This window comes from Cnephaeus nilssonii (genome assembly GCF_951640355.1).
Source record: "Cnephaeus nilssonii genome assembly, chromosome: 3".
Classification (NCBI taxonomy): Eukaryota; Metazoa; Chordata; class Mammalia; order Chiroptera; family Vespertilionidae; genus Cnephaeus; species Cnephaeus nilssonii.
Window position 1 is genome coordinate 43,021,005 of NC_137074.1, and position 21,232 is coordinate 43,042,236.

At 40.3% G+C, this 21,232-nt stretch overlaps 1 protein-coding gene across 4 annotated transcripts in view; it reads left to right on the forward strand.

Moving 5' to 3' along the window:
• The window catches only part of MAP3K13 (mitogen-activated protein kinase kinase kinase 13), a 152,263-nt gene that overhangs the window by 109,122 nt on the left and 21,909 nt on the right, over positions 1-21,232 (forward strand). For all 4 annotated transcript variants that reach the window (XM_079764534.1, XM_079764533.1, XM_079764532.1 and 1 more), the window contains exons 3-7: positions 4,170-4,353; positions 10,622-10,813; positions 14,625-14,783; positions 16,657-16,815; positions 17,204-17,312. In XM_079764534.1, the coding sequence (XP_079620660.1) occupies positions 4,170-4,353; positions 10,622-10,813; positions 14,625-14,783; positions 16,657-16,815; positions 17,204-17,312 (803 nt within the window). The remainder of the gene's footprint in view (positions 1-4,169; positions 4,354-10,621; positions 10,814-14,624; positions 14,784-16,656; positions 16,816-17,203; positions 17,313-21,232) is intronic.

A 21,232-nucleotide genomic window follows, 5' to 3' on the forward strand; every position in this document is an offset into this window, starting at 1 on the left:
ATTGATGCGAAGGTAGTTGAAATATTATTTTATTTTGCACTCTGTGTTCTTGAATACCAATGCTATCTCCTTTATTTTTCCATATTAATTAACACTTAACTGAATAACATAGGCATGAGCTACTGATGGTAGAGGAATACTTTATTCCTTATTATAATATCCTCAACTTTTGGTATGTGAGTGACAATTTATTTATTTCTCATTTTATAAAAATACTTAATAATACACCCTGGCCAGGTGGCTCAGTTGGTTGAGTGTCGTCCCATACACCAGAACGGTTGCACTGTTCAATTCCTGATCAGGACACAGATCTAGTTGTGTGTTTGATCTTCAGTCAGGGCACATATGGGAGGCAACTAATTGATGTTTCTCACATCGATGTTTCTCTCTCTCTCTCTCCCCGCTTCCTCTGTCTCTAAAATCAATAAAAACATCCTTATGTGAGGATTTTAAAAAAAGAAAAGAAAAAATAATTAATAATAGATATTATTTATTTAAAATATAATAAATTACAATGTAAGCATTACAATATGATATAAAAAGAGTTACTGAAACTCCAGATGGATGTAAAGGTTAAAGCGTTTTTTTGTTTGTTTTTTTTGTTTTTTTGTTTTAAATATATTTTATTGATCCTTCAGAGAGGAAGGGAGAGGGACAGAGAGCCAGAAACATCGATCAGCTGCCTCTTGCACACCCCCCACCGGGGACGTGCCCGCAACCAAGGCACATGCCCCTGACCGGAACCGAACCTGGGACGCCTCAGTCCGCAGGCCGACGCCCTATCCACTGAGCCAAACCGGTTTCGGCAAGGTTAAAGTTTTTAAAAATCAACTATAGATCAACTCTTAGAGGATAGAATAGCCAGTAGAAGACATTACAAAGAAAATTTCAGGCAACCACAAAAATATGTTGTTCAAAAAAATAATAAAATTAAAAGAAAAGGGCTTTTGTAAAAAAAAAAAAACACAATTATCTTCATGTTTTCAAAGAAATAGAGAGGAAGTTTCTTCAAATTTATGAGAACTACAAACCAAACTAGATAAATAGACAAAGGATAAATTTGACAATTCATACAAAATAGATGTGCATAGTAAGCAAATGTAAAGGAAATATTCCACATTGCTGACAATTAAAGTAGTACAAACATATAGTATTTTATATCTAATTAAGTTAGCACCAAAAAATAATTGGCAATATTCGTGGCTGGCAAAGTTGTTATAAAAGGAACATACATTGCTGCTGTCAGCAAAAACAAGCTAAATCCTTTTGGGTAGCAATTTGGAATGTATACCAAGAGCCAGAAAACTGTACTCTTTAATCTAAGGATTGAGTTTGAGGAAGTAAATATGAAGAAAGAAAAAAGTGCTTTAATTTCAAATTTAAATTAGGAAACAAAAAAATGGAAATATTTAAGTACCAAAAAAAAGATGAGGATACAGTAAACAACTATTAAAGCTTAAAATAAAAATTATATAAGTACATGGGGAATACATAATACATGAAAAAGAAAAAATTATGCATCATATACAACTTTTACATAGCTGTATACATGTGAACAAAGACTAAAAGAGAAGATGAAAACTGAGTATGGGATGGGATATCAGATAAAATAGGTGTTTTTCTGGTATGTTCTAATGTTTCTAGTATTTAACAGTAAATAAAGATTCAGTAGATAGGAAAAAAAGACACCCAAAGATTGTCTAATTTTAATGGCTATTGTATTAAAAATTAGGGTAACTTGGGCTTTTATAAAGTTATTCAGAGAAATAATATCCAATTATGCTCTTGCCCCATATCCTGTAATAATACCTTATTCTGCCCTCAGGATGGTCCCAATGACACTGTGTTTACTAGTAGTTCTTCACTGACCCGAATAGTAAAACTGTCTTAGAGTATGCATCAATATCTGCGCCTATGTGTGCTGCATGAATAAGCCCGTGGGGACAAAAGTGAGACTGCTTGAGCCACTTAATACTTATCAGTCATTAGAAGCCAGAAAGATATTGAAAGCAGTCAAGTCTATAACTTACTGCTTTCTCCCTAATCGCATTTGATATTATTTGTTCCTTAGGTGATTTCTTATTTGTGAGTTATTTGTACTTTAGAGATTTGCTTTGATATATAGCATACAGTCCCTTTCAATAGCATAGAAACCTTTAAATACTGCTGATATCAGCAGAATGGGATGAATGCCCATGATATAAACCACCCTCACTATAATATATTCTGCTCTACATAGTTACATTTTGAAGGTCATGTTTTAACCATTGTGATGAGAAGCCATTTTATTAAGAGCCTACAGAATTTCTTTTCTCCTAAAGTGGAGAAAATTAGAGAAGAGGGAAATGTAGTTCCCTTCTGGAGACTGATGAACTCTTTCTGCTCTTGCTTCACATGGCAAATGGTGAGTTGATTTGCTTTCAAGACCAGAATATCTTCAAAGCCACCTCAACACTACCTTGTTCAGTGTTCTCTAAATGGCAGCCTTTTAGTGATCAGTAATCCAACAAGAATTTCTCATAACCTTTAATGTTGTCATCATCCTCCCCTCACTCCGTGGGGCTCCTGGCTCTTTGATGTTCATTTCTTACCAGTGCAGTGGTGATGCACTGGCAAAAGGGGGACAAGGAGAAGGATTAATGGATTATATTCTTCCTTTTAAGTTTCACAAGATTAAAGCACATATTGATTGGCTTTTTAAGTGCTTTATCTCAAACAGCATTTAATTCATTATAAAAGTATTATATACTTATAGTTAAAAATGTTTGATGCAGAAAAGGATAAAGAACCATATGAATCACTAATAATACCACCACTTAGAAATAACCCCTGTTACATTTTTTGGTACCAAAAATAAAACTCTATAAAGAGAAAAACATGAAAATATGAGAACTATAAGAGTAAATACCTATTTTAGTAAATACTAGAGGCCCGGTGCATGGATTTGTGCACCGGTGGGGTTCCTCAGCGTACCGTGCAAGGATCATGCAGAAACTGGCAGTCCAATGCCACCTGCCACTCCCATCTGCTGCTCCCATACATCCCAGCCCCACTGCACCTGTCATGGGCTTGCACCCAGTCAATCCCGATCAAGAGAGGCTCACGCTGTCACAGCAGCGCTAACCAACCGTGGGCCCCACCTCTGGTGCCCGTCAGTCAGCTGAGCGATGCTCCCACTGTGGGAGTGCACTGACCACCAGGGGCAGCTCTGTGTTGAGCGTCTGCCCCCTGGTGGTCAGTGCACATCATAGTGACTGGTCAACCGGTCGTTCGGTTGTTTGGTCGCTTAGGCTTTTATATATATAGATATCATGACTAATGACACTCCTAGTTACTGCACGAGAGGCAATGTGGTGTAGTAGAAAAGCACTGTCCCTGGAATCTGCCAATTCTAGAGTTCTAGGCCCAATTCTGCCACTTACCATTTTACCCCTAAAGAGTTTTCTCATCTTTAAATAACCATAATAAGGCTGAACTTGTAGGATTGTTGTAAGGATTAAACACATGAGACATGTAAAACAGTATGCTAGTGTCTGGCATATAGAAACTACTAAATAAAAGGTAAATACTAATACAGGTATTATACATAATTAGATTGTTAGGTGAGTATCATTGAAAATTCATTCAGCAAGAATTAATTGAGCACCTGACTAGAAATTTGAAGAAGAATAAAACAACACTTATAATGGGTGATGGGGTAGGGATAGTGGTGTAGAGACAGTCGAATCGACTCAACATGCAAGCTTGAAGCGCAGAGAAGGGAGTAAGCAGGGTGTCCCCAAAAATTGTATTCACACTTTAACAGCTGATAGCTCAATTTTGAAAATGAAATGTATTTTAATAAACACTGCCTTTATAATTATTAAAAGTGTGCATATACATCTTTTGGGACATCCTGTATGTTTTGTTTGGAGGAGAGTATATTGGAGATCTCTGATCTGCTTGATTTCACTGGTTAAAAATTGATACAGACTAACTCACGGGAATATCTAATCTATAGTATCAAAGCACATAGAAAGATTCCACCTTTTGGTGAGTTACCAGGTGGGAGACAAAGGGTGGAATCATTTTGGGGCATGGTAAAGTTGGTACCTTTGGAGTGGCCTTGTGGAATGATCCCTAGCAAATTCCAAAATCTTTTTAAGCTTGTTTCTCATTTGTGTGCCTAGATACCTGGGAAGTGCCATTTGAGGAGATCTCAGAGCTGCAGTGGCTGGGTAGTGGAGCCCAAGGAGCTGTCTTCCTGGGCAAGTTCCGAGCGGAGGAGGTGGCCATCAAGAAAGTGAGAGAACAGAATGAGACGGATATCAAGCATTTGAGGAAGTTGAAACATCCTAACATCATTGCTTTCAAGTAGGTCCAGGCTTTTGTTGTGTGTGTGTTTGTTTTTTTCTTTTTTAAGAAATAGATTTTCTTTCCCCCAATATATACATATAAATTCCTGCTTTGAAAGACATGTTAAGACCATGCTATAGACTGAGCACTGTGCTAGGTGCTTTGGTAGGGTATCAAAGAACTATTAAATTAGAGTCATGTCTTTAAGGAGTTTATAATATAGAAGTTATTTTTGCCAGAGGATGCCCTGCTTGGACAGGATGCAGATGGGGCAGAGAGAGAGAAAGTGGATTCTTGCCAAGCAGTCAGATCTGCCCATCAACCTCCATTATCAATAGGATGACAGATAACCTGAACATCCGAAAGCTCAGTTAAGAAAACAAAGCTAACATCTAAGTGAACAGAGAACAATTAGTCCCTGTGTAATAGATGTGCTTTTTATTAGTTTCTATTAGCATTTCTTATTAAATATTAACTTGTAATAACAGATACCTTCAGAGTATTTCTCCCTGCCTCATTACTTGCTAGGTGGCTTTTTAAGAAATGCCAAATACTCAGCTTTCTAAATGTAATGACACAGAGTTATTGGTGATAGCAAGTTATGTGCTATTTTCATTTCACAAAGTAGTTGTTTTCATAATATTTATAGTTTAGACCATTATTTTCACAATATTTTCAGGGATCCCTAGCAAAAGGGGGAGACCCAAAGGCAAATTTGTGGAAATCACCAAATTTAGCAGTGCTGAGTTCTAAATATGTGCAATTCCTTCTTCCTTGAGTTCCATCTCTTACCAGCCTTCAAAGTTTGCCTTAGGTTTGAACAAATGAATGGTGAGTGGCTTTAGAGTAGGCAAAGTGAAGAATAGGAAAGGTAGCTTTTAGGTGGGCTGAAAGTATAGAAAGTAGAACTTCTTTATATGTACACTAGAGGCCCAGTGTCCCTCAGCCCGGCCTGTAACCTCACAAACCAGGACCACTGGCTCCTAACTTCTCACCTGCCTGCCTGCCTGATCACCCCTAACTGCCCCCGCTGCCAGCCTGGTTGCCCCCAACTGCCCCCCACCAGCCTGGTTGCCCCTAACTGCACACCCCCCCCCCCCCCCGCCAGCCTGGTAACCCCTAACTGCCCCCCCCACCAGCCTGGTCATCCCTCACTGCCCCCCTCTGCTGGCCTGGTCACCCCTAACTGCCCCCCCTGCTGGCCTGGTTGCCCCACACAGCCTGCTGTTCAGTCATTTAGTCGCCCCTCACAATCTAGGACTGCTGGCTCCTAATCATTCACCTGCCTGCCTGCCTGATTGCCCCTAACCGCTTCTGCCTCCCAGCCTGATCACCCCCTAACTGCTCCCCTGCTGGCCTGATCTTTCCCAACTGCCCTCCCCTGCCAGCCTGGTCGCCCCTAACTGCCCTCCCCTGCAGGCCTCATCACCCCCAACTGCCCTCCCCTGCAGGCCTGGCCCCCCCAACTGCCCTCCCCTGCCAACCTAGTCGCCCCAACTCCCCTGCCGGCCTGGTCACCCCCAACTGCCCTCCCCTGCAGGCCTGGCTGTCCCCAACTGCCCTCTCCTGTCGGCCATCTTGTGGTGGCCATCTTGTGATGACGTCACACGTGACGCCACCTAGGTTTTTATTATATAGGATATGAAAATAATATGACCAATGAGGCTACAGTTAAAAATGGAATAACTTATAAATCCCCCTTCCCTAAACTAGAAGGAATTTCTCCCAGCCTCCAAGAGGGAGCCTCTCTTGATAAAATTTTCATTATAAAACTAAACATGTGATGTGATAATTTTTTTGTTGGAACCACATCCCCAAAGTAAGAAATAGAAATCTTAGATACAGGTTTTGTAGAATGAGTTTAAATGAGTATTAAGGCTGTTTTGATTCAAGATCCCTTATGGAAAGGGAAATGGGTGTAAAAAGAAGAGAAGCATTGCCCTTGCCAACATTGCTCAGTGGTTAGAGCATCGGCCTGCACACTGAATAGTCACAGGTTCAATTCCCAGTCAAGGGCATGTACCTGGGTTGGGGTTCAATCCCCAGCCCAGTCAGGACAAGTGCAGGTTGGGACACGTGCAGATGGCAACCAATCCATGTGTCTTGTCTCTCTCACATCAATGTTTCTCTCTCCCCCCTTCCCTCTCCCTTCCACTCTCTCTAGTGATTCTATATTACTGGTAGCCCTACTTGCATGTGAGACTAAAACAAAATGCTCTAGAGACCAATTCTAATCTTTCCAAAGATGATCATTTCAAAAGACAATAAGAGGATTTTATTTTTTTAATCCTCACCGAGGATATTTTTTTTCATTGATCTTTAGAGAGAGAATGGAAGGGGCGAGAAGGGAGGAAGAGCGAGAGAAAAAAAAGAGAGAGAGAGAAACATCAATGTGAGAGACACACATTGACTGGTTGCCTCCTGCATGGGCCCAGAGCCAGGGATAGAACCTGCAATTGAGGTGCATGCCCCTCACTGGGAAATGAACCCTCAACCCTTAGGTCTGCAGGCCGGTGCTCTAACCACTGAGAAAACTGGCAGGGCAAGAGAATTCTTTTTAAGCAGGCTACCAGAAACTCACTTCTTTCTTTCATTTTACTTCACCAAGAGGATCTTCACTCCCACTATGCTACATCATTCTAAATGGAAGGTAGAGCTTCCATTTAACTAAACCTTGAAGCTTAGGTTTGAGACAGAGATTAGCAAGCCTTTTGGCCTCCTGAAATGAAATAGGCTGTATCTTCCAGGTAAGAGGGCTTTCCATGTAGAATTTGTGTCCTAAGTGGATGGGTATGAGAAGCTTTGTTCCTTTTTCTTCTCAGTCTTTCCTCCCACCTCACTCTCTGACTCTTTGGACAAATATTACCATGCTTGTGCCCAACTCTTTAGGCTGAAGATTCTTGAATAGTCTTTACCTCTACATGGAAACAATAGCGAGACTGTGTCCCTGGCCCATTACACCATGCTCTTGAGGCATTGTGCAGTGTTATGTTTGCAGCTATCTGTGCCATGTGTTGCTTGGCCAATGAATCATTCAGGACCATCTGGAAGACATGAAGGCAAGATTAGATTTTAGTACGTCTCTCTGGATACTGATTTCTGTGCTTACAGCTTCTTTTGAAATAAGAACCATGTACAGAAGGGAAAGAGCAAGGAAAGAATACTGTATTCTTTTTCCTTCCAATTTCTTAAAGCGGTCTTTTAAGAAAACCCAGTCTGACTGTTCCTAATGGAATTGAGTGCCGAGGGGAAGAAAAGGTAGCAATTAGAAGTGATTATAGAGCTGTTATTTATAGCTAGTAAGGGCCCTGTCATAGTATAGGGCTGATGGAATGATTGCTTCTCATTCGTCAGTCGGGAAAGATGAAAAACGCATACATATCACCATTAGGCCCTTTCTGTCTACATTTGTGACAAGTTAAAACATAGTTGAACAGGATTCTGAATAACTTCAATCAAATATGTATTTTGATATCCTTAAGCATATTACATTATTCTTGCCTTACTCATTATTTCTCTGTGATGAAAATTAAAGTCTGTTTGTAGTTGCCGTACATTCTTGCTCCACTGAGGTTTCCTACAAGTCAATAACAAAAACTTGAAAAAATGTTTCCACTGAAAATCAAGATGAAAATTTTGGGTAGCTTAGAAAATGATGGAGAGTAATAGAAATAGCTTTGTGGCATTTGACAGGCACAGCAAAGCAGGGAAAATGAAGACTAATTCTTTAATTTCTTTATAACCTGCTATTGTTGTAAGACTTTCACATGATTACAAGCCATCATGGCCTCTATTTTTTATATATATTTTTATTGATTTCAGAGAGAAAGGCAGAGGAAGAGAGATAGAAACATCAATGATGAGATAAAAGCATTGATTGGCTGCTTCTTGCACACCCCACACTGGGAATCAAGCCCTCAACCCAGGCATGAGCCCTGACCTGGAATTGAACTGTGACCTCCTGGTTCATAGGTTGATGCTCAAGCACTGAGCCATGCCAGTCGGGCCCATCATGGCCTCTAATAACTTTCATCACTTATAGCAGCCTACGAAATAGGACATGAATGGAGAGCTGGCTAAGGACTTTAGCTGGGTACCTTGCAGGTAGACTGCTCTCAATAACTACTCTGGAAAGTTTTAAAGGAAGGCATACATACATACCATTAAGGATGGGACACAGAGAATTGCAGACGGTGACTTTTTTTTCTCTTTTCTCATCTTCTGAACCAAACTGTGAACGAGAATTAATCTGACTATTCCTACTTCTATAAGGTAACAATATTAATGTAGGCATCCCCAATATGCTGGTCTATCCTGCAGTTAAGGAGGATAACAGAGGCAGTGTGGTGTACGAGTGGAAAGAGCATGGCTTTGAAGTTAAACAGGCAGATTTGAATCCCACTGTCACTCGTTAGTTGTCTGTTCTAAGACAAGTCACTGTCCCTCTCTGAACATTACCTATAAAAAATGGAAAAGGTAATATCTATCTTACAGTGGTTTGGAGCAGACTAAATAAAACAATTAAATTAACATGTAAACATGCCTGACAAATAGAAGATGTCCTTTCATGTTAGTGCCCTTCCTCCTACCCCAGGCCTCTGCATGTGTTCATGTGAAGGTTTGATCATCAAAGAAAGTTAAGGTAAAGTTAAGAACTATCTGTCAAGGGCTTGCTGTGAATGTCTAGGCCTTGTGGTAGACAGATGAGAACTTGGAAACCTTTCCCTTCAATGAGCCTGTAATCTATATCAGATCGCATTTGAAAACTAATGGCTGCTATGTAGCATTGGAATTGAGAGAAGAGAAAGATCTTTGGGCTGGAATGATCAGGAAAGGCTTCATGGAAGAGGTAAGAGTTGATGGAAATACAGGCTGCATGGATATATAACACATTGTGTAAAGCTATTTTTATTCTAAACAGAAAATTTTTCAAAGACTATATATTATAGAAAATTTTTTAAGTTTTTTTAACTTCTTTTTAAATTTATTTAAATAATTCTTTATGTTTTAATTACAGTTGACATACAATATTATATTAGTTTCAGGTGTACACATCAATAATGAGACATATAAAATAGAAAATTGAGCCCAACTGTGTTGCTCAGTGGTTGAGTGTCGACCCATGAACCAGGAGGTCACAGTTCAATTCCCAGGCAGGGTACATGCCCAGGTTTCTGGCTTGATCCCCAGTAGGAAGTGTGCAGGAGGCAGCCAACCAATGATTCTCTCTAATTGATGTTTCTATCCATTTCTCCCTCTCTCTTACTCTCTCTGAAATCAATAAAAACATATTTTTAAAAAGAAAAATGGCCGAAACCGGTTTGGCTTGGTGGATAGAGCGTCAGCCTGCGGACTGAAGGGTCCTGGGTTCGATTCCAGTTAAGGGCATGTACCTTGGTTGCGGGCACATCCCCAGTAGGGGGTGTGCAGGAGGCAGCTGATCGATGTTTCTCTCTCATCGATGTTTCTAACTCTCTGTCCCTCTCCCTTCCTCTCTGTGGAAAATCAATAAAATATATTTTTTAAAAAAATGATTCTTTTTTCTGATCCTCAATCTAGCTAGCCAGTCTTAAATTTGAGTAACTTAGAATTCAACAAAATAATAGTAAAAATAGCAATATTTTATTTGAATTCTATTTCTGCACACTATGTATAAAACCCTCTATGTAATACTAAAAGGAAGCTATTTAAATTATTCTTAATCAAAACAACACAATATCCAGCCCACAGAAAGCCTCAGGAAAGGGTGCTCTTTGTCCCAGAATGGAATGTCCCCGCAGAAAAAGCACCAGATATAGCATAGCACATAGATACCCAGACTGAACAAAACAAAACTAAAATTGTTGCTATGCATAGTAGAGAAAACCTGTAGACTAAAGGGTTTTAATGCTAATTTAAGAATCAGGAATGATTATCTATATGCATGTAAAAAATAATTTGGATAGAGAATTGGTCTTAGTGATTAAATTTATGAAATACTCTTTTTAAAATATATATTTTATTGATTTTTTTACAGAGAGGAAGGGAGAGGGTTAGAGAGATAGAAACATCGATGAGAGAGAAGCATCGATCAGCTGCCTCCTGCACGCCCCCTACTGGGGATGTGCCTGCAACCAAGGTACATGCCCTTGACCGGAATCGAACCCGGGACCCTTCAGTCCCCAGGCTGACGCTCTATCCACTGAGCCAAACCTGCTAGGGCGATATACTCTTAAGATATAAATAGGTATACATGTATGTTTGTGTGTATGTGTGTATTATATACATGCTTGTGTTTTCTTGAAAGGGGTGTTTGTACTCAGGCCCCATGTTATTGTATCATCATGGAATACTGTGCCCATGGACAACTCTACGAGGTTTTGCGAGCGGGCAGGAAGATCACGCCTCGATTGCTAGTAGACTGGTCCACAGGAATCGCGAGTGGAATGAATTATTTGCACCTTCACAAAATTATTCATCGTGATCTCAAATCACCTAAGTGAGTACTGGAGCTAATCTTTCAGCCATTTTGTTTTATTGCTTTGAAATAAGGAATTCCATCAACCTTAGTTGAAGTTTTCAGACATGATACTTTTGGTTCAGCTTAAGTCAGTACAGTGGGCAATGCTATTTGTGTATCTTTTGGATTATTATTGACCTACTTACCGATGTAGACGGCAGATATGTTCAGGCACCTGACACTAGTTTTCCCTTTTTGTTGCGTTATAACTGTACAACTATGAAACAATTCATTATCTGAATAATTAACCATTTTGAATAATTAATGCCAAACTTCCTCTCTTGGAGGCTTGATTTGATGTTTTCCTTTGTGTTTCCAGAAAAACACTTTTTAAAACTGAGTTTCAGAAATGCACTTAATACAGTCAGGTAAAAGTGAATGAATAAGAAACAGAGGCAAAGAATAAATAAAAATGTTAGAACTAAAGCTTGTTTACAAAATGTATACCATGAGATTCTCTACCGATGTGGTGTAGAGGTGGACTTCATATTTGGCATTGAGTGTCCTAAAGTCTAAGCAAAGAAAGAAAGAAATAGTTATAAGGTCCACAGTGTCCATAAGAAAAATACAAACTGATTATTTAAGAGAAGCAAAGCTGTTTCTAGTAACCTCTGTTTTCAAAATGATTCCTTGGCTACTAATAACCACATTAAGAGGAGTGTTTATTCAGTTCCTCAAATTGCATAAAGGAATTGATAAAATGGTATATTTCACTGTTGCTTCTATTTCTAAACATTCTTATCACTTCTCATCACATTTTGGTTTGGAGAAGCAGAAAAGGATTAATCTTTTTTGCATGTGCTTTTATAATTTACAACATATTTTTATATTCATGATCACATCTGCTTTAATCTTTGCAAAAACTGTGTGGGATAGATGTGACAAGTATCATTATTTTTATTTTATATAAGAGAAACTAGGGCTCAGAGCCCAAAGTCATGGAGCTAGGACTTGAACGCAGAACTTTTCTATCAAAGATCACTGCTTCCTAAATCCTCGTGTGAAGGTGAGGGATTCACAAGGAATCCTGCCTCTTCTCCATGGAAGATATAAGTCAGTCTTGATTATAAACTTCAAAGGAACTCTAATTTATCACCATAGTTCTCAATAATGTTTATTACCATTGTTAGCTCACTGAACAACCTCCTTCTTGATTTACTTGCAAATAACTTTATTATATAGTGTTCATTCCTTCTGTCTATATGGAAGCTTTTATCATCCACTACATACACATAAAATACTTGCCAAAGGCCTCTTTGAATGGTCTGCTTTTGAATCACCTGTTCTCCTTGAGAATAAATGTTAGAAAAGGAAGTTAGGAATATGTAGAATATATAGCAATCACACACTGCTCTCTTTAACTGCTTCACTTAAAGATTAGAGTAAGTTGGTTACCCAGTAAGCATTCCCTCTGTTATCAGTACCACCCTGAACCCCTGCTTCCTTGGCCTCTTTGGGTTCCAAGATAATTTTTTTTTCTAGTATTTTATTGACTTTTTACAGAGAGGAAGAGAGAGGGATAGAGAGCTAGAAACATCGATGAGAGAGAAACATCCATCAGCTGCCTCCTGCACACCCCCTACTGGGGATGTGCCCGTGACCAAGGTACATGCCCTTGACCGGAATCGAACCCGGGACCCTTGAGTCCGCAGGCCGACGCTCTATCCACTGAGCCAAACCGGTTTCGGCTCCAAGATAATTTTGAAAAAAAAAAGATCAGTCTGGCTTGCTGTAAAGAGAGATTTTATCACCCACTTTAAGTCTTTAGGCTGTGTGACCTTTGTCTCAGAGATTTCACAAAAGTTCCAAAATCATATCTTCTCTGGTCCCCTCCCATGTCCATTCCCTCTCGTCATCTGTCTATATAAAACCCTATATATGCAAATCGACCAAACGGCAGAACCACTGGTGGAACAACTAGTCACTATGATGCGCACTGACCACCAGGGGCAGACACTCAATGCAGGAGCTGCCCCCAGCCCGCAGGCCCCGATCAGCGGGCGGTTACCCAGCTGGTTGCCCCACAGATCGGCGCTGCTCGCCAGCCAGGCCTAGGGACCCTACCCATGCAGGAATTTCATGCACCGGGCCTCTAGTGTCCTATAATGAGCAATACAAAAGAGGCAGAAAGGGAAGTTTCTGGTGTTTTTCCCCTTAGGGGTTTATCACCTTTTCTGACTCTCATGGTTTATGATACCATCAATTCTCCAATTATCACAAATAGCCCATGATACTTTCATCCTTATGCATTTCCACCAACACTAGCACCATTAAATCAAAATTCCTAAGTTACGTGAATTTTACATAGCAGGTGAAAAACCAGGGCATGGATGTGGATGAAGGTATTCTAAAGCAAGTACAAGCACTGAGCTATTTGATAAATAGCTTTTTGACATTGGCAGGGACAGGGCAAATGTGAAGTCCCTGGTTCAAGCAGAGAAGGGAGGAGCTAGACTGAGAAGTTTCCTATTTTCTAACCTCCTTGACTCTGATACTGTTGGAGTATTAAGCCTTTTTATTGTTAAAAATAGGTCTCTAGATCATTAAGCCTCTGAAACCCTAACTCATGGACATTCCTAAGTTCTAAACAGGCTGTTTCAAGTGAACTCAGTCTAGTGCGTGAGGATGTTACTATGTTGTATTAGTACCAGGTTATAACCATCTTTAAAGCTGGCAAAAGCAGTCTGTCCAGGTCACATTTCAGATAACTACTGTGAAAAGTAAAGCATGAGTTGTGTAAATCCACTTAAGCTTAAATTTATTCCTGCTTTTCCTCATCGTTAGTGGAATCCCAGGATACTTATTAGCCTTTTAATGTAACGACTTCCTGGTATCATGGTCCCATGCATGATTTTAGTTGGCCATCATTTAAAGAGTGTTTTGAAAGAAGTGTTTTCTTAGTGGGCTGTCTGAGACTGGCAGGGTGGAAACCAATATTTATTGAGCATGTGTGCTTTACTTATCTCATTTAATTCAAACAAAATTTCTATGAGGCATTATTTCCAGCCTGTATTCCTTATCCAAAACTCTGGGAGTCAGATGATTTCAGGAACAGTGCATTCATTACTCTACATCCCCAGCAAAGACTGGGGCAGCACCCTATAATCAGCCACATTCATATACCTGTAGCAAAACCTATGGTAGACACACAAAGTGGGATAAATAAAGTGTGTTTGCTTTATACATATGAAAAAATACTTATACACTGTTTTTAGATCTTTTTTTGTTTTTAAACTGTGGTTAAGATATTGTGAACTGAATTGTCTTCATGTCATAGATGAGAAAAATGGCGTAGAAGAATTAAATAAATTGGCAAAGCTAACACAATGGTGAAGGCAGGATAAAACCAAAATGTAAAAGCCCACTATGGCCCTGGCCAGTGTGGCTCAGTTGGTTGAGCATGATCCCTTGCACCAGAAGGTCACAGGTTCGATTCCAGTCAGGGCACATGCCCGGGTTGCAGGTTCAGTCCCCAGGTGGGGTGTGTAAAGGAGGCAACCAATCAATGTTTCTCTCTCACATCGATGTTTCTCTTTCTCTCTCTCCCTTTTCCTTCCTCTCTCTTTAAAAAACATCAATAATATATATATATATATTAAAGCCCTCTATGCTATGCTGCCTCACAAGTATGAATGGTGCTGTTTCTAGTGTATCGCTAATGTCCTAGTAATATTGAAACTGGTAAGCTGAATTCTGCAAGGTAGGGGGCAGCAAAGTCTTCAGTTGCCAATTTGAGTCATGTTTTTTATTAGTACTAATGATCTGGATATTCTCTTATTTCTTTTCAAAGTGTTTTAGTGACTCACACAGATGCAGTAAAAATTTCAGATTTTGGTACATCTAAGGAACTCAGCGATAAAAGTACCAAGATGTCCTTCGCTGGCACAGTCGCATGGATGGCGCCCGAGGTGATACGAAATGAGCCTGTCTCTGAAAAAGTCGATATATGGTGAGCAGCACCATCTGTGCCAACTGGAAAACCTTTTCCCACTTTCACCCCTCAGCATTTCCTCCACCCACACTAATACTTTGCTCAAATAGTCATTAGTGTTACTCTCTTCTGGTTAGTTGCAGTCCCATATTACCCAGTATGATGGTAAGAAGGGTTGGGATAGAATTAAGATGATTCAATAAATCATCAGTTTTAAGGACCTTCAGAGAATATGCTAAACTTTCTGGAAAATGGAAAGTTTACTTTAAATAACCATTTAGTACAAAAGTCTTCCTGGACTTTACATTACATAATTCTCACCTTCTTACATAAAATACTTTAAACAAAGTTTACCTGTTTTGGTGACTCAGACCATCATGTATTATCTGTGACCTACCGGTGTGAATAGTTATGGGCTTTAGACATATTTGAGTTGTATAGTGCAACTTACCTTTTATAAGCAGCCTCTATGCTGTCCTTTTTTTGTTGTTAATTGACCTTTTTATAATCTTTATCAATTTTTCCTCCAAATCTTTGCTATTAACAGTGTATTTCCCTGTAGTTGCTTTTTTCCATTTGTAAAATGGACTACTAATAACTTTTAGGCTAAAATAATAGCATATATTAAAATTGCATGTAAGCCCTAACCGGTTTGACTCAGTGGATAGAGCGTTGGCCTGCAGACTGAAGGGTCCCAGGTTTGATTCTGGTCAAGGGCATGTACCTTGGTTGTGGGCACATCCCCAGTAGGGGGTGTGCAGGAGACAGCTGATTGATGTTTCTCTCCCATCGATGTTTCTAACTCTTTATCCCTCTCCCTTCCTCTCTGTAAAAAAATAATAAATATATATTTTTAATAATTGCATGTAACATCAAAGTAAGTAAGAAAAAGAAGAAATGTAGAGTGACTTGTAATTTGGGTAATTATTACGAATGTGTCCTCCTTAGGGATTATCCCAATTTATGTTCCCAACAGAAATGTCTAATAGTGTTTTCTCAGCCTCACCAACAAAATTAAACTTTTGGATGTTTGCCAACCATGTAGGTTAAAAAAAAAAAGTATATTTGGAGCAATTTTAACTTGTATTCCTCTTCTTATAAGTAAGATTTTGCATTTTTTCATATTTATAAATCATTTGTAATTTCCTATTTGTGAACTATTCTTTGCTAAGCTTTCTAATCTTTATTCTTATCAATTTATGAATATTTTATATTTTAAGAAGAGTAGCCTTTTGTGTATATGCATTATAACTACTTTTCACATTTTGGTATTTTTCTTATAGTAGAGGGTTTTTTTTCCATGCCAGATTTTTTTTTTTAAATGCAGTTTAGCTTAATCATTCTCTCCTTTTATGGCTTCTAGATTTCATAATCAGAAAAATCCTTCACCACTCTAAGATTTTTTTTTTAATTCCCATGTATTTTTTTTTTCAGGAAATTTAGTTTCATTATTATAACTAAATCTTCGATTCATTGGGAATTCATCTTTATGTAAGATGACGTATAAATTTCATTTTCTCCCTTGTTGTCCAAACAGCATCTACTGAATAATCAATTTCCCACACTGGTTTGAGATGTCACTTTCATCAGATATGCAATCCCTCTATGTATTTGGTCTATTTCTAGATTTCTGTTTCATTTCATTAGTGTAGCTGTCTATTCATGCACCAGAGTTAATCACTGAAGCCTTACAAAATGTCTTAACATTGGAGAGTGTTGGTTACCTCTCAGTGACTTTCTTTCTTAGAGTTTTCCTGGCTGTTTCCATTTTTCTGTAGCAGTATTAGAATTTTAAAACTGGGTACACAGTCAATTAAAAATGAATAAAGAACTAAAATACAAGCGAGCCTTTCTGAAACGTCTTCTGAGCGTGCTCTTGCTGCCACTGCAGGTCCTTTGGTGTGGTGCTGTGGGAACTGCTGACAGGAGAGATCCCTTACAAAGATGTGGACTCTTCAGCCATCATTTGGGGTGTTGGAAGCAATAGCCTACACCTTCCAGTTCCTTCCACTTGCCCTGATGGATTCAAAATCCTTATGAAACAGACATGGTAAGAAATGTATTTCTCCCAACATCCTATTTTACCTTCCTCCTCAAAACCATATTTGAAACTTCTTCAGAACTGCAGAGAAGTCTCTAATGTGTATTGGGAGTGAATCACCTGGTAGTATAAAAACCAGGAGCCTTGAAACTATTTATAAATAAAGAATTTAGTACATGTTGAAATAGTAGGCCTTAATATATAATAGCTATTATTACTTTACCAGTCCTAAGGGATGATTATCAAACAGGTCACTGATGTTCATTTCATCAACACTGCCTGAGGTACAGCTATGCATGGAGTCAAAACTGGCTTTCATTTTTATTAGAGTAGAATAAAATCTTTATCCTCCTGGACATACCTTCTGAAATGCACAGCTGCCTTTTTCTACCTTTAGGCAAAGTAAACCTCGCAACCGACCTTCTTTCCGGCAGACACTCATGCATTTGGACATCGCGTCTGCAGATGTTCTTGCCACCCCACAGGAAACTTACTTCAAGTCTCAGGTAAGTTTGGAAACTTTCTGCCAGGTACTATTACTGAACAAAACAGACAAGGAGCCCTCAATGAGAAAAAGCAATTCTTAGAAGAGAGCCATTCTGATTCTTACAGCAATTATATAACTCCATTCATTGTGAAACAGTAACTGTGATACCCATGCATATGACCTTTTGGAATTTCTTGAGCACATACAGTATTCTCTCGTTTGGAAAGAATGTGTATCAGAATCTGATCTTCACCATGGGTTCTGGTGAAACTGTTAAAGAGAAAAGAGGAAAAGAAGATACGAAAAGTGTAATGTGCATATATGCAAATTAGAATTACTACTGAACTTCATGAACGTATTACTGTCTTTGAAGAAGGAAAAATAGAGTACAGAGGAGGGAAGTTAAATACCAGAAAGAGCCCATGATAGAATCAGGCCCAGAGAGAACCTTTTCTCTAACTTTATATGTCACTTAACAGCACCAAATAAAATATCACTTAATGTGTCTGTTAGCTTTCACTGCATTACAAACCATTCTAAAACGTATGGCTTAAAACAGTAAGCTTTTGTTTAGCTCACGATTTTGTGGGTTGGGAATTTGGGCTGGAAGTTCTTCTGCCGACTTTGGGCTCGCTCACATGTCTGCCGTCCGTTGCAAGGTCAGCTGGGAGCCTGGCAGTTTCCAGATGGCCTCACTCTCAAGTCTGACTACCGGTTGGCTATTAGCTAGAGCACCTCAGTTCTCCACGTGGCCTCTTATCCTCACAGGCTAGCTTGGGCTTGTTCACATGGTGTTCTCGGGGTGACAAATGCAGCAAGGGGCAAGCCCAGTGCACAAGTGATTTTTAAGCCTATGTGTGTATCATGCGTGCTAATGTCTCCTTGGCTAAAGCAAGTCACAGGCCAACCCAGATGGAGAAAGAGACATCGCCTAGGGGAAGAATTTGTGACTATTAAATGAAAATGCTACAAATGTCATGAGGATTGGTGGTCCAACCACTATCAACATGGATAGGGAGTGGTGGGAGATAAGTGTACGTGAGGTCCTCATCCCTCCCAGACCCAGGTAATAGCAAAAGGAGTAAAATGGGGTGAAACTACAGTTTCTGAAATAAGTGTGATGATCCTAAGCTATAGCTTTATGCCTGCAGGATTTCACAACAGTATTACCTACTTTCTTATCATATAGCTTTGTCTCTCTCATGGTACTGTGCTTCTAAGTGAATTTTTGTAAGATGAATTCCATCTCCACATTATTTTCCAGTATCATTTCAAAGATTCATTCTCAGAGAAGACATTTTATTACCAATCGGTGTTCCAATCTATTCATCATAGCCCCCCATCTGCAGCGGGGGGTGCACTTACCCACCAGGAAAGTCTGTGTTAAAATGAGTACTGGACTGGGAGGGGCATCGTCCTGGGGGTTAAACAAGTCCTCCAATATGACTTACTACCTGCCCCTACCCAGGGCTCAGAGTACGTGCTTCTCAGGTATCTGACAGACACAGAGACACTCTGCCCATCAGACATTGCGAATTTCTTAATAAAGTCACAGAGCTTCTGGCAGTTCCCAAGGAAAGGTAAGCCAGAGACTCTTATCCTGCCCAAAGTTCCAGCATACTTTCTATGGAGCCACAAACTTAGCTCTTCCCACAACGGTGTCTTTAAATATTTAGTCAGACTTGCCCCTATAGTTTTTTAGTGTTTCTAAGGAATTACTATGTAAGAAAAGTGTTTGATCTTAGAGAAAATAAGAGGATGTAGGAGGTTGACTTTATACCATTTCCTCTGTTCTTTGATATGCATTCGGGTAAACTCCCTTAAAACTATTACAACTATTGCCTATCTATTCAAATACATGTAGGTGTGGGGCACTGGAGAAGAAATCTGTCAAATAGTTGTTAGTGCTCAGAAAAAAAAAAAAAATCCTAGGGCCTGTTGTGAAATGAAAGGGAATAATAGTGAGCAGTCGCTAGGAAATCTTTCAAGCGTAGGGTATGGTTGCAATCGCAGCTTTGCTTCCTTCACTATACAGTAACTATAAAACTACACATACCACAATTTTGAAAAGCAGTTTTTGTGAGCATGCTAAGTCACAAGCTATTGAGACCGTATAACTGTATATACTTGGAAAACTTCAATTTCTAAGCAGATTTTACTTGAGTGCTCCCAGAATATCACTTCTTTGCCAGTGCAACATATTCTGAGCCCCCACCAGCTGCAAAGCACAGTATGGTGCAACTCAGCACCCACAGTCAGTGTCCTTACTTGTACAAACTCACTTTTATCAGCACTTGTAGTGCTAAATGTGTGAAGATGCAGCATATATAGCACAGATGAACTCAAAAAAGAAAAGGTTCTTTTGGAGCAAGAATATGAAAGGGAGAAGAAAGGGAGGGGAAGGGAAGGAAGAGAGAAGAAAAACTTAGTACATTGGACATCTTTTAATATTCATTAATTCTTCCACATTTTTCTCCCAACATAAAATTTTACCTCTCCTTAAAGAGCCCCAAAATTTGCTATCCTTGCTAGTTTCTAGAATTAGGCCCTGAGTCTAAACTCCTGTCCTATGATCTTGGATAACTCACTACATTCTCTAGACATCAGCTTACTCATCCTACCTAATAAAATAGTAATATGCAAATTGACTGTACCTTCGCCACGCCCACCAGCCATCAGGGCAAGTATGCAAATTACCCAACAAAGATGGTGGTTAATTTGTATACGCTGAGGGAGGGAGGAGTGAAGACTAAAGACAACTTAGAAGGAAGAGGGAGGAAAAGCGGAAAGCAAGGTGGCTGCCAGAGGGAAAGTCGGGGCGGGGCGGGGCGGGGCGGGGCAGGGCAAGCGGCAGCAGCCCGCGGGTACAGGCGTGGTGGCCACAACAGCGGCGGCGGCAGCAGCACAAGCAGCCACAGTGGCCACTCGCAGGATTCTTCCTGCAAATGGGCTACTAGTCTAAACAATAAAGATAACCATATCTTCCCATCCTGGTGGAGTTTTGGTGAGGCTCAAGTGAGACAATAAAAGTGCAAGTGATGTGTAAACTGTAGAGAACCTCCCACAAAGCTACATTCTGGGTATTTTTTCTGATGAACTCCTGAGATGGATAAGATAGCAGTAGGGAATATTCATTGTGTTTTGATGTTATGCCACCCAGGTGGGGAAGAACTGATTATTCGCACATGGTTTTGCTTTGCTATAGCAATCTTGCACCTGAGGCCTCACCTCCTCCTTCCTGCTAACAAAAACTTGTCAGCATCAGTTATTAATCAACTAGAGGCCCGGTGCACAAAATTTGTGCATGGTGGGAGGGGGGCTCTCTTAGCGTGGCCTATACCCTCTCACAATCCAGGACCCCTCAGGTGATGTCCGAATTCTGGTTTAGGCCCCTCTGCCTGCCTGCCTGATCGCCCCTAACCACTCTCCTGCCTGCCTGATCACCCCTAACTGCTTGCCTGCCTGCCTGATCACCCCTAGCCACCTCTACCTCAGCCCCCACACCCAGGACCCAGGCTTCCCTCCTCCAGCCAGCCACAGGCAACCAAGACCCAGGCTTCCCTGCCTCTGGCCAGCCACAGGCACCTGGGACCTGGGTCGGCTTCACTTGGGTCGGCTGCAGGCACCTGGGACCCAGGCCGGCTTCACCCAGGCAGGCACCAGGGACCCCAGGCAGCAACGCCCGGGGCAGCCACAGGCACCTGGGACCTCAGGTGGGGCTGCCCAGGCTGGCCACAGACACCCGGGACCCCGGGTGGCGCCACCCGGTCCCTGCCTTTGTCAGGAAGGACGTCTGGAAGACGTCCGGTCTATCTGGTCTAATTAGCATATTACGCTTTTATTAGTATAGAAGATGGTTGTTGGCCATGGTCTCCACCTCCCACCAAAACTGTCAGTCCAGAGCGCTGCCCCAGCCTAAGAGAAAATGCTTCATTCATC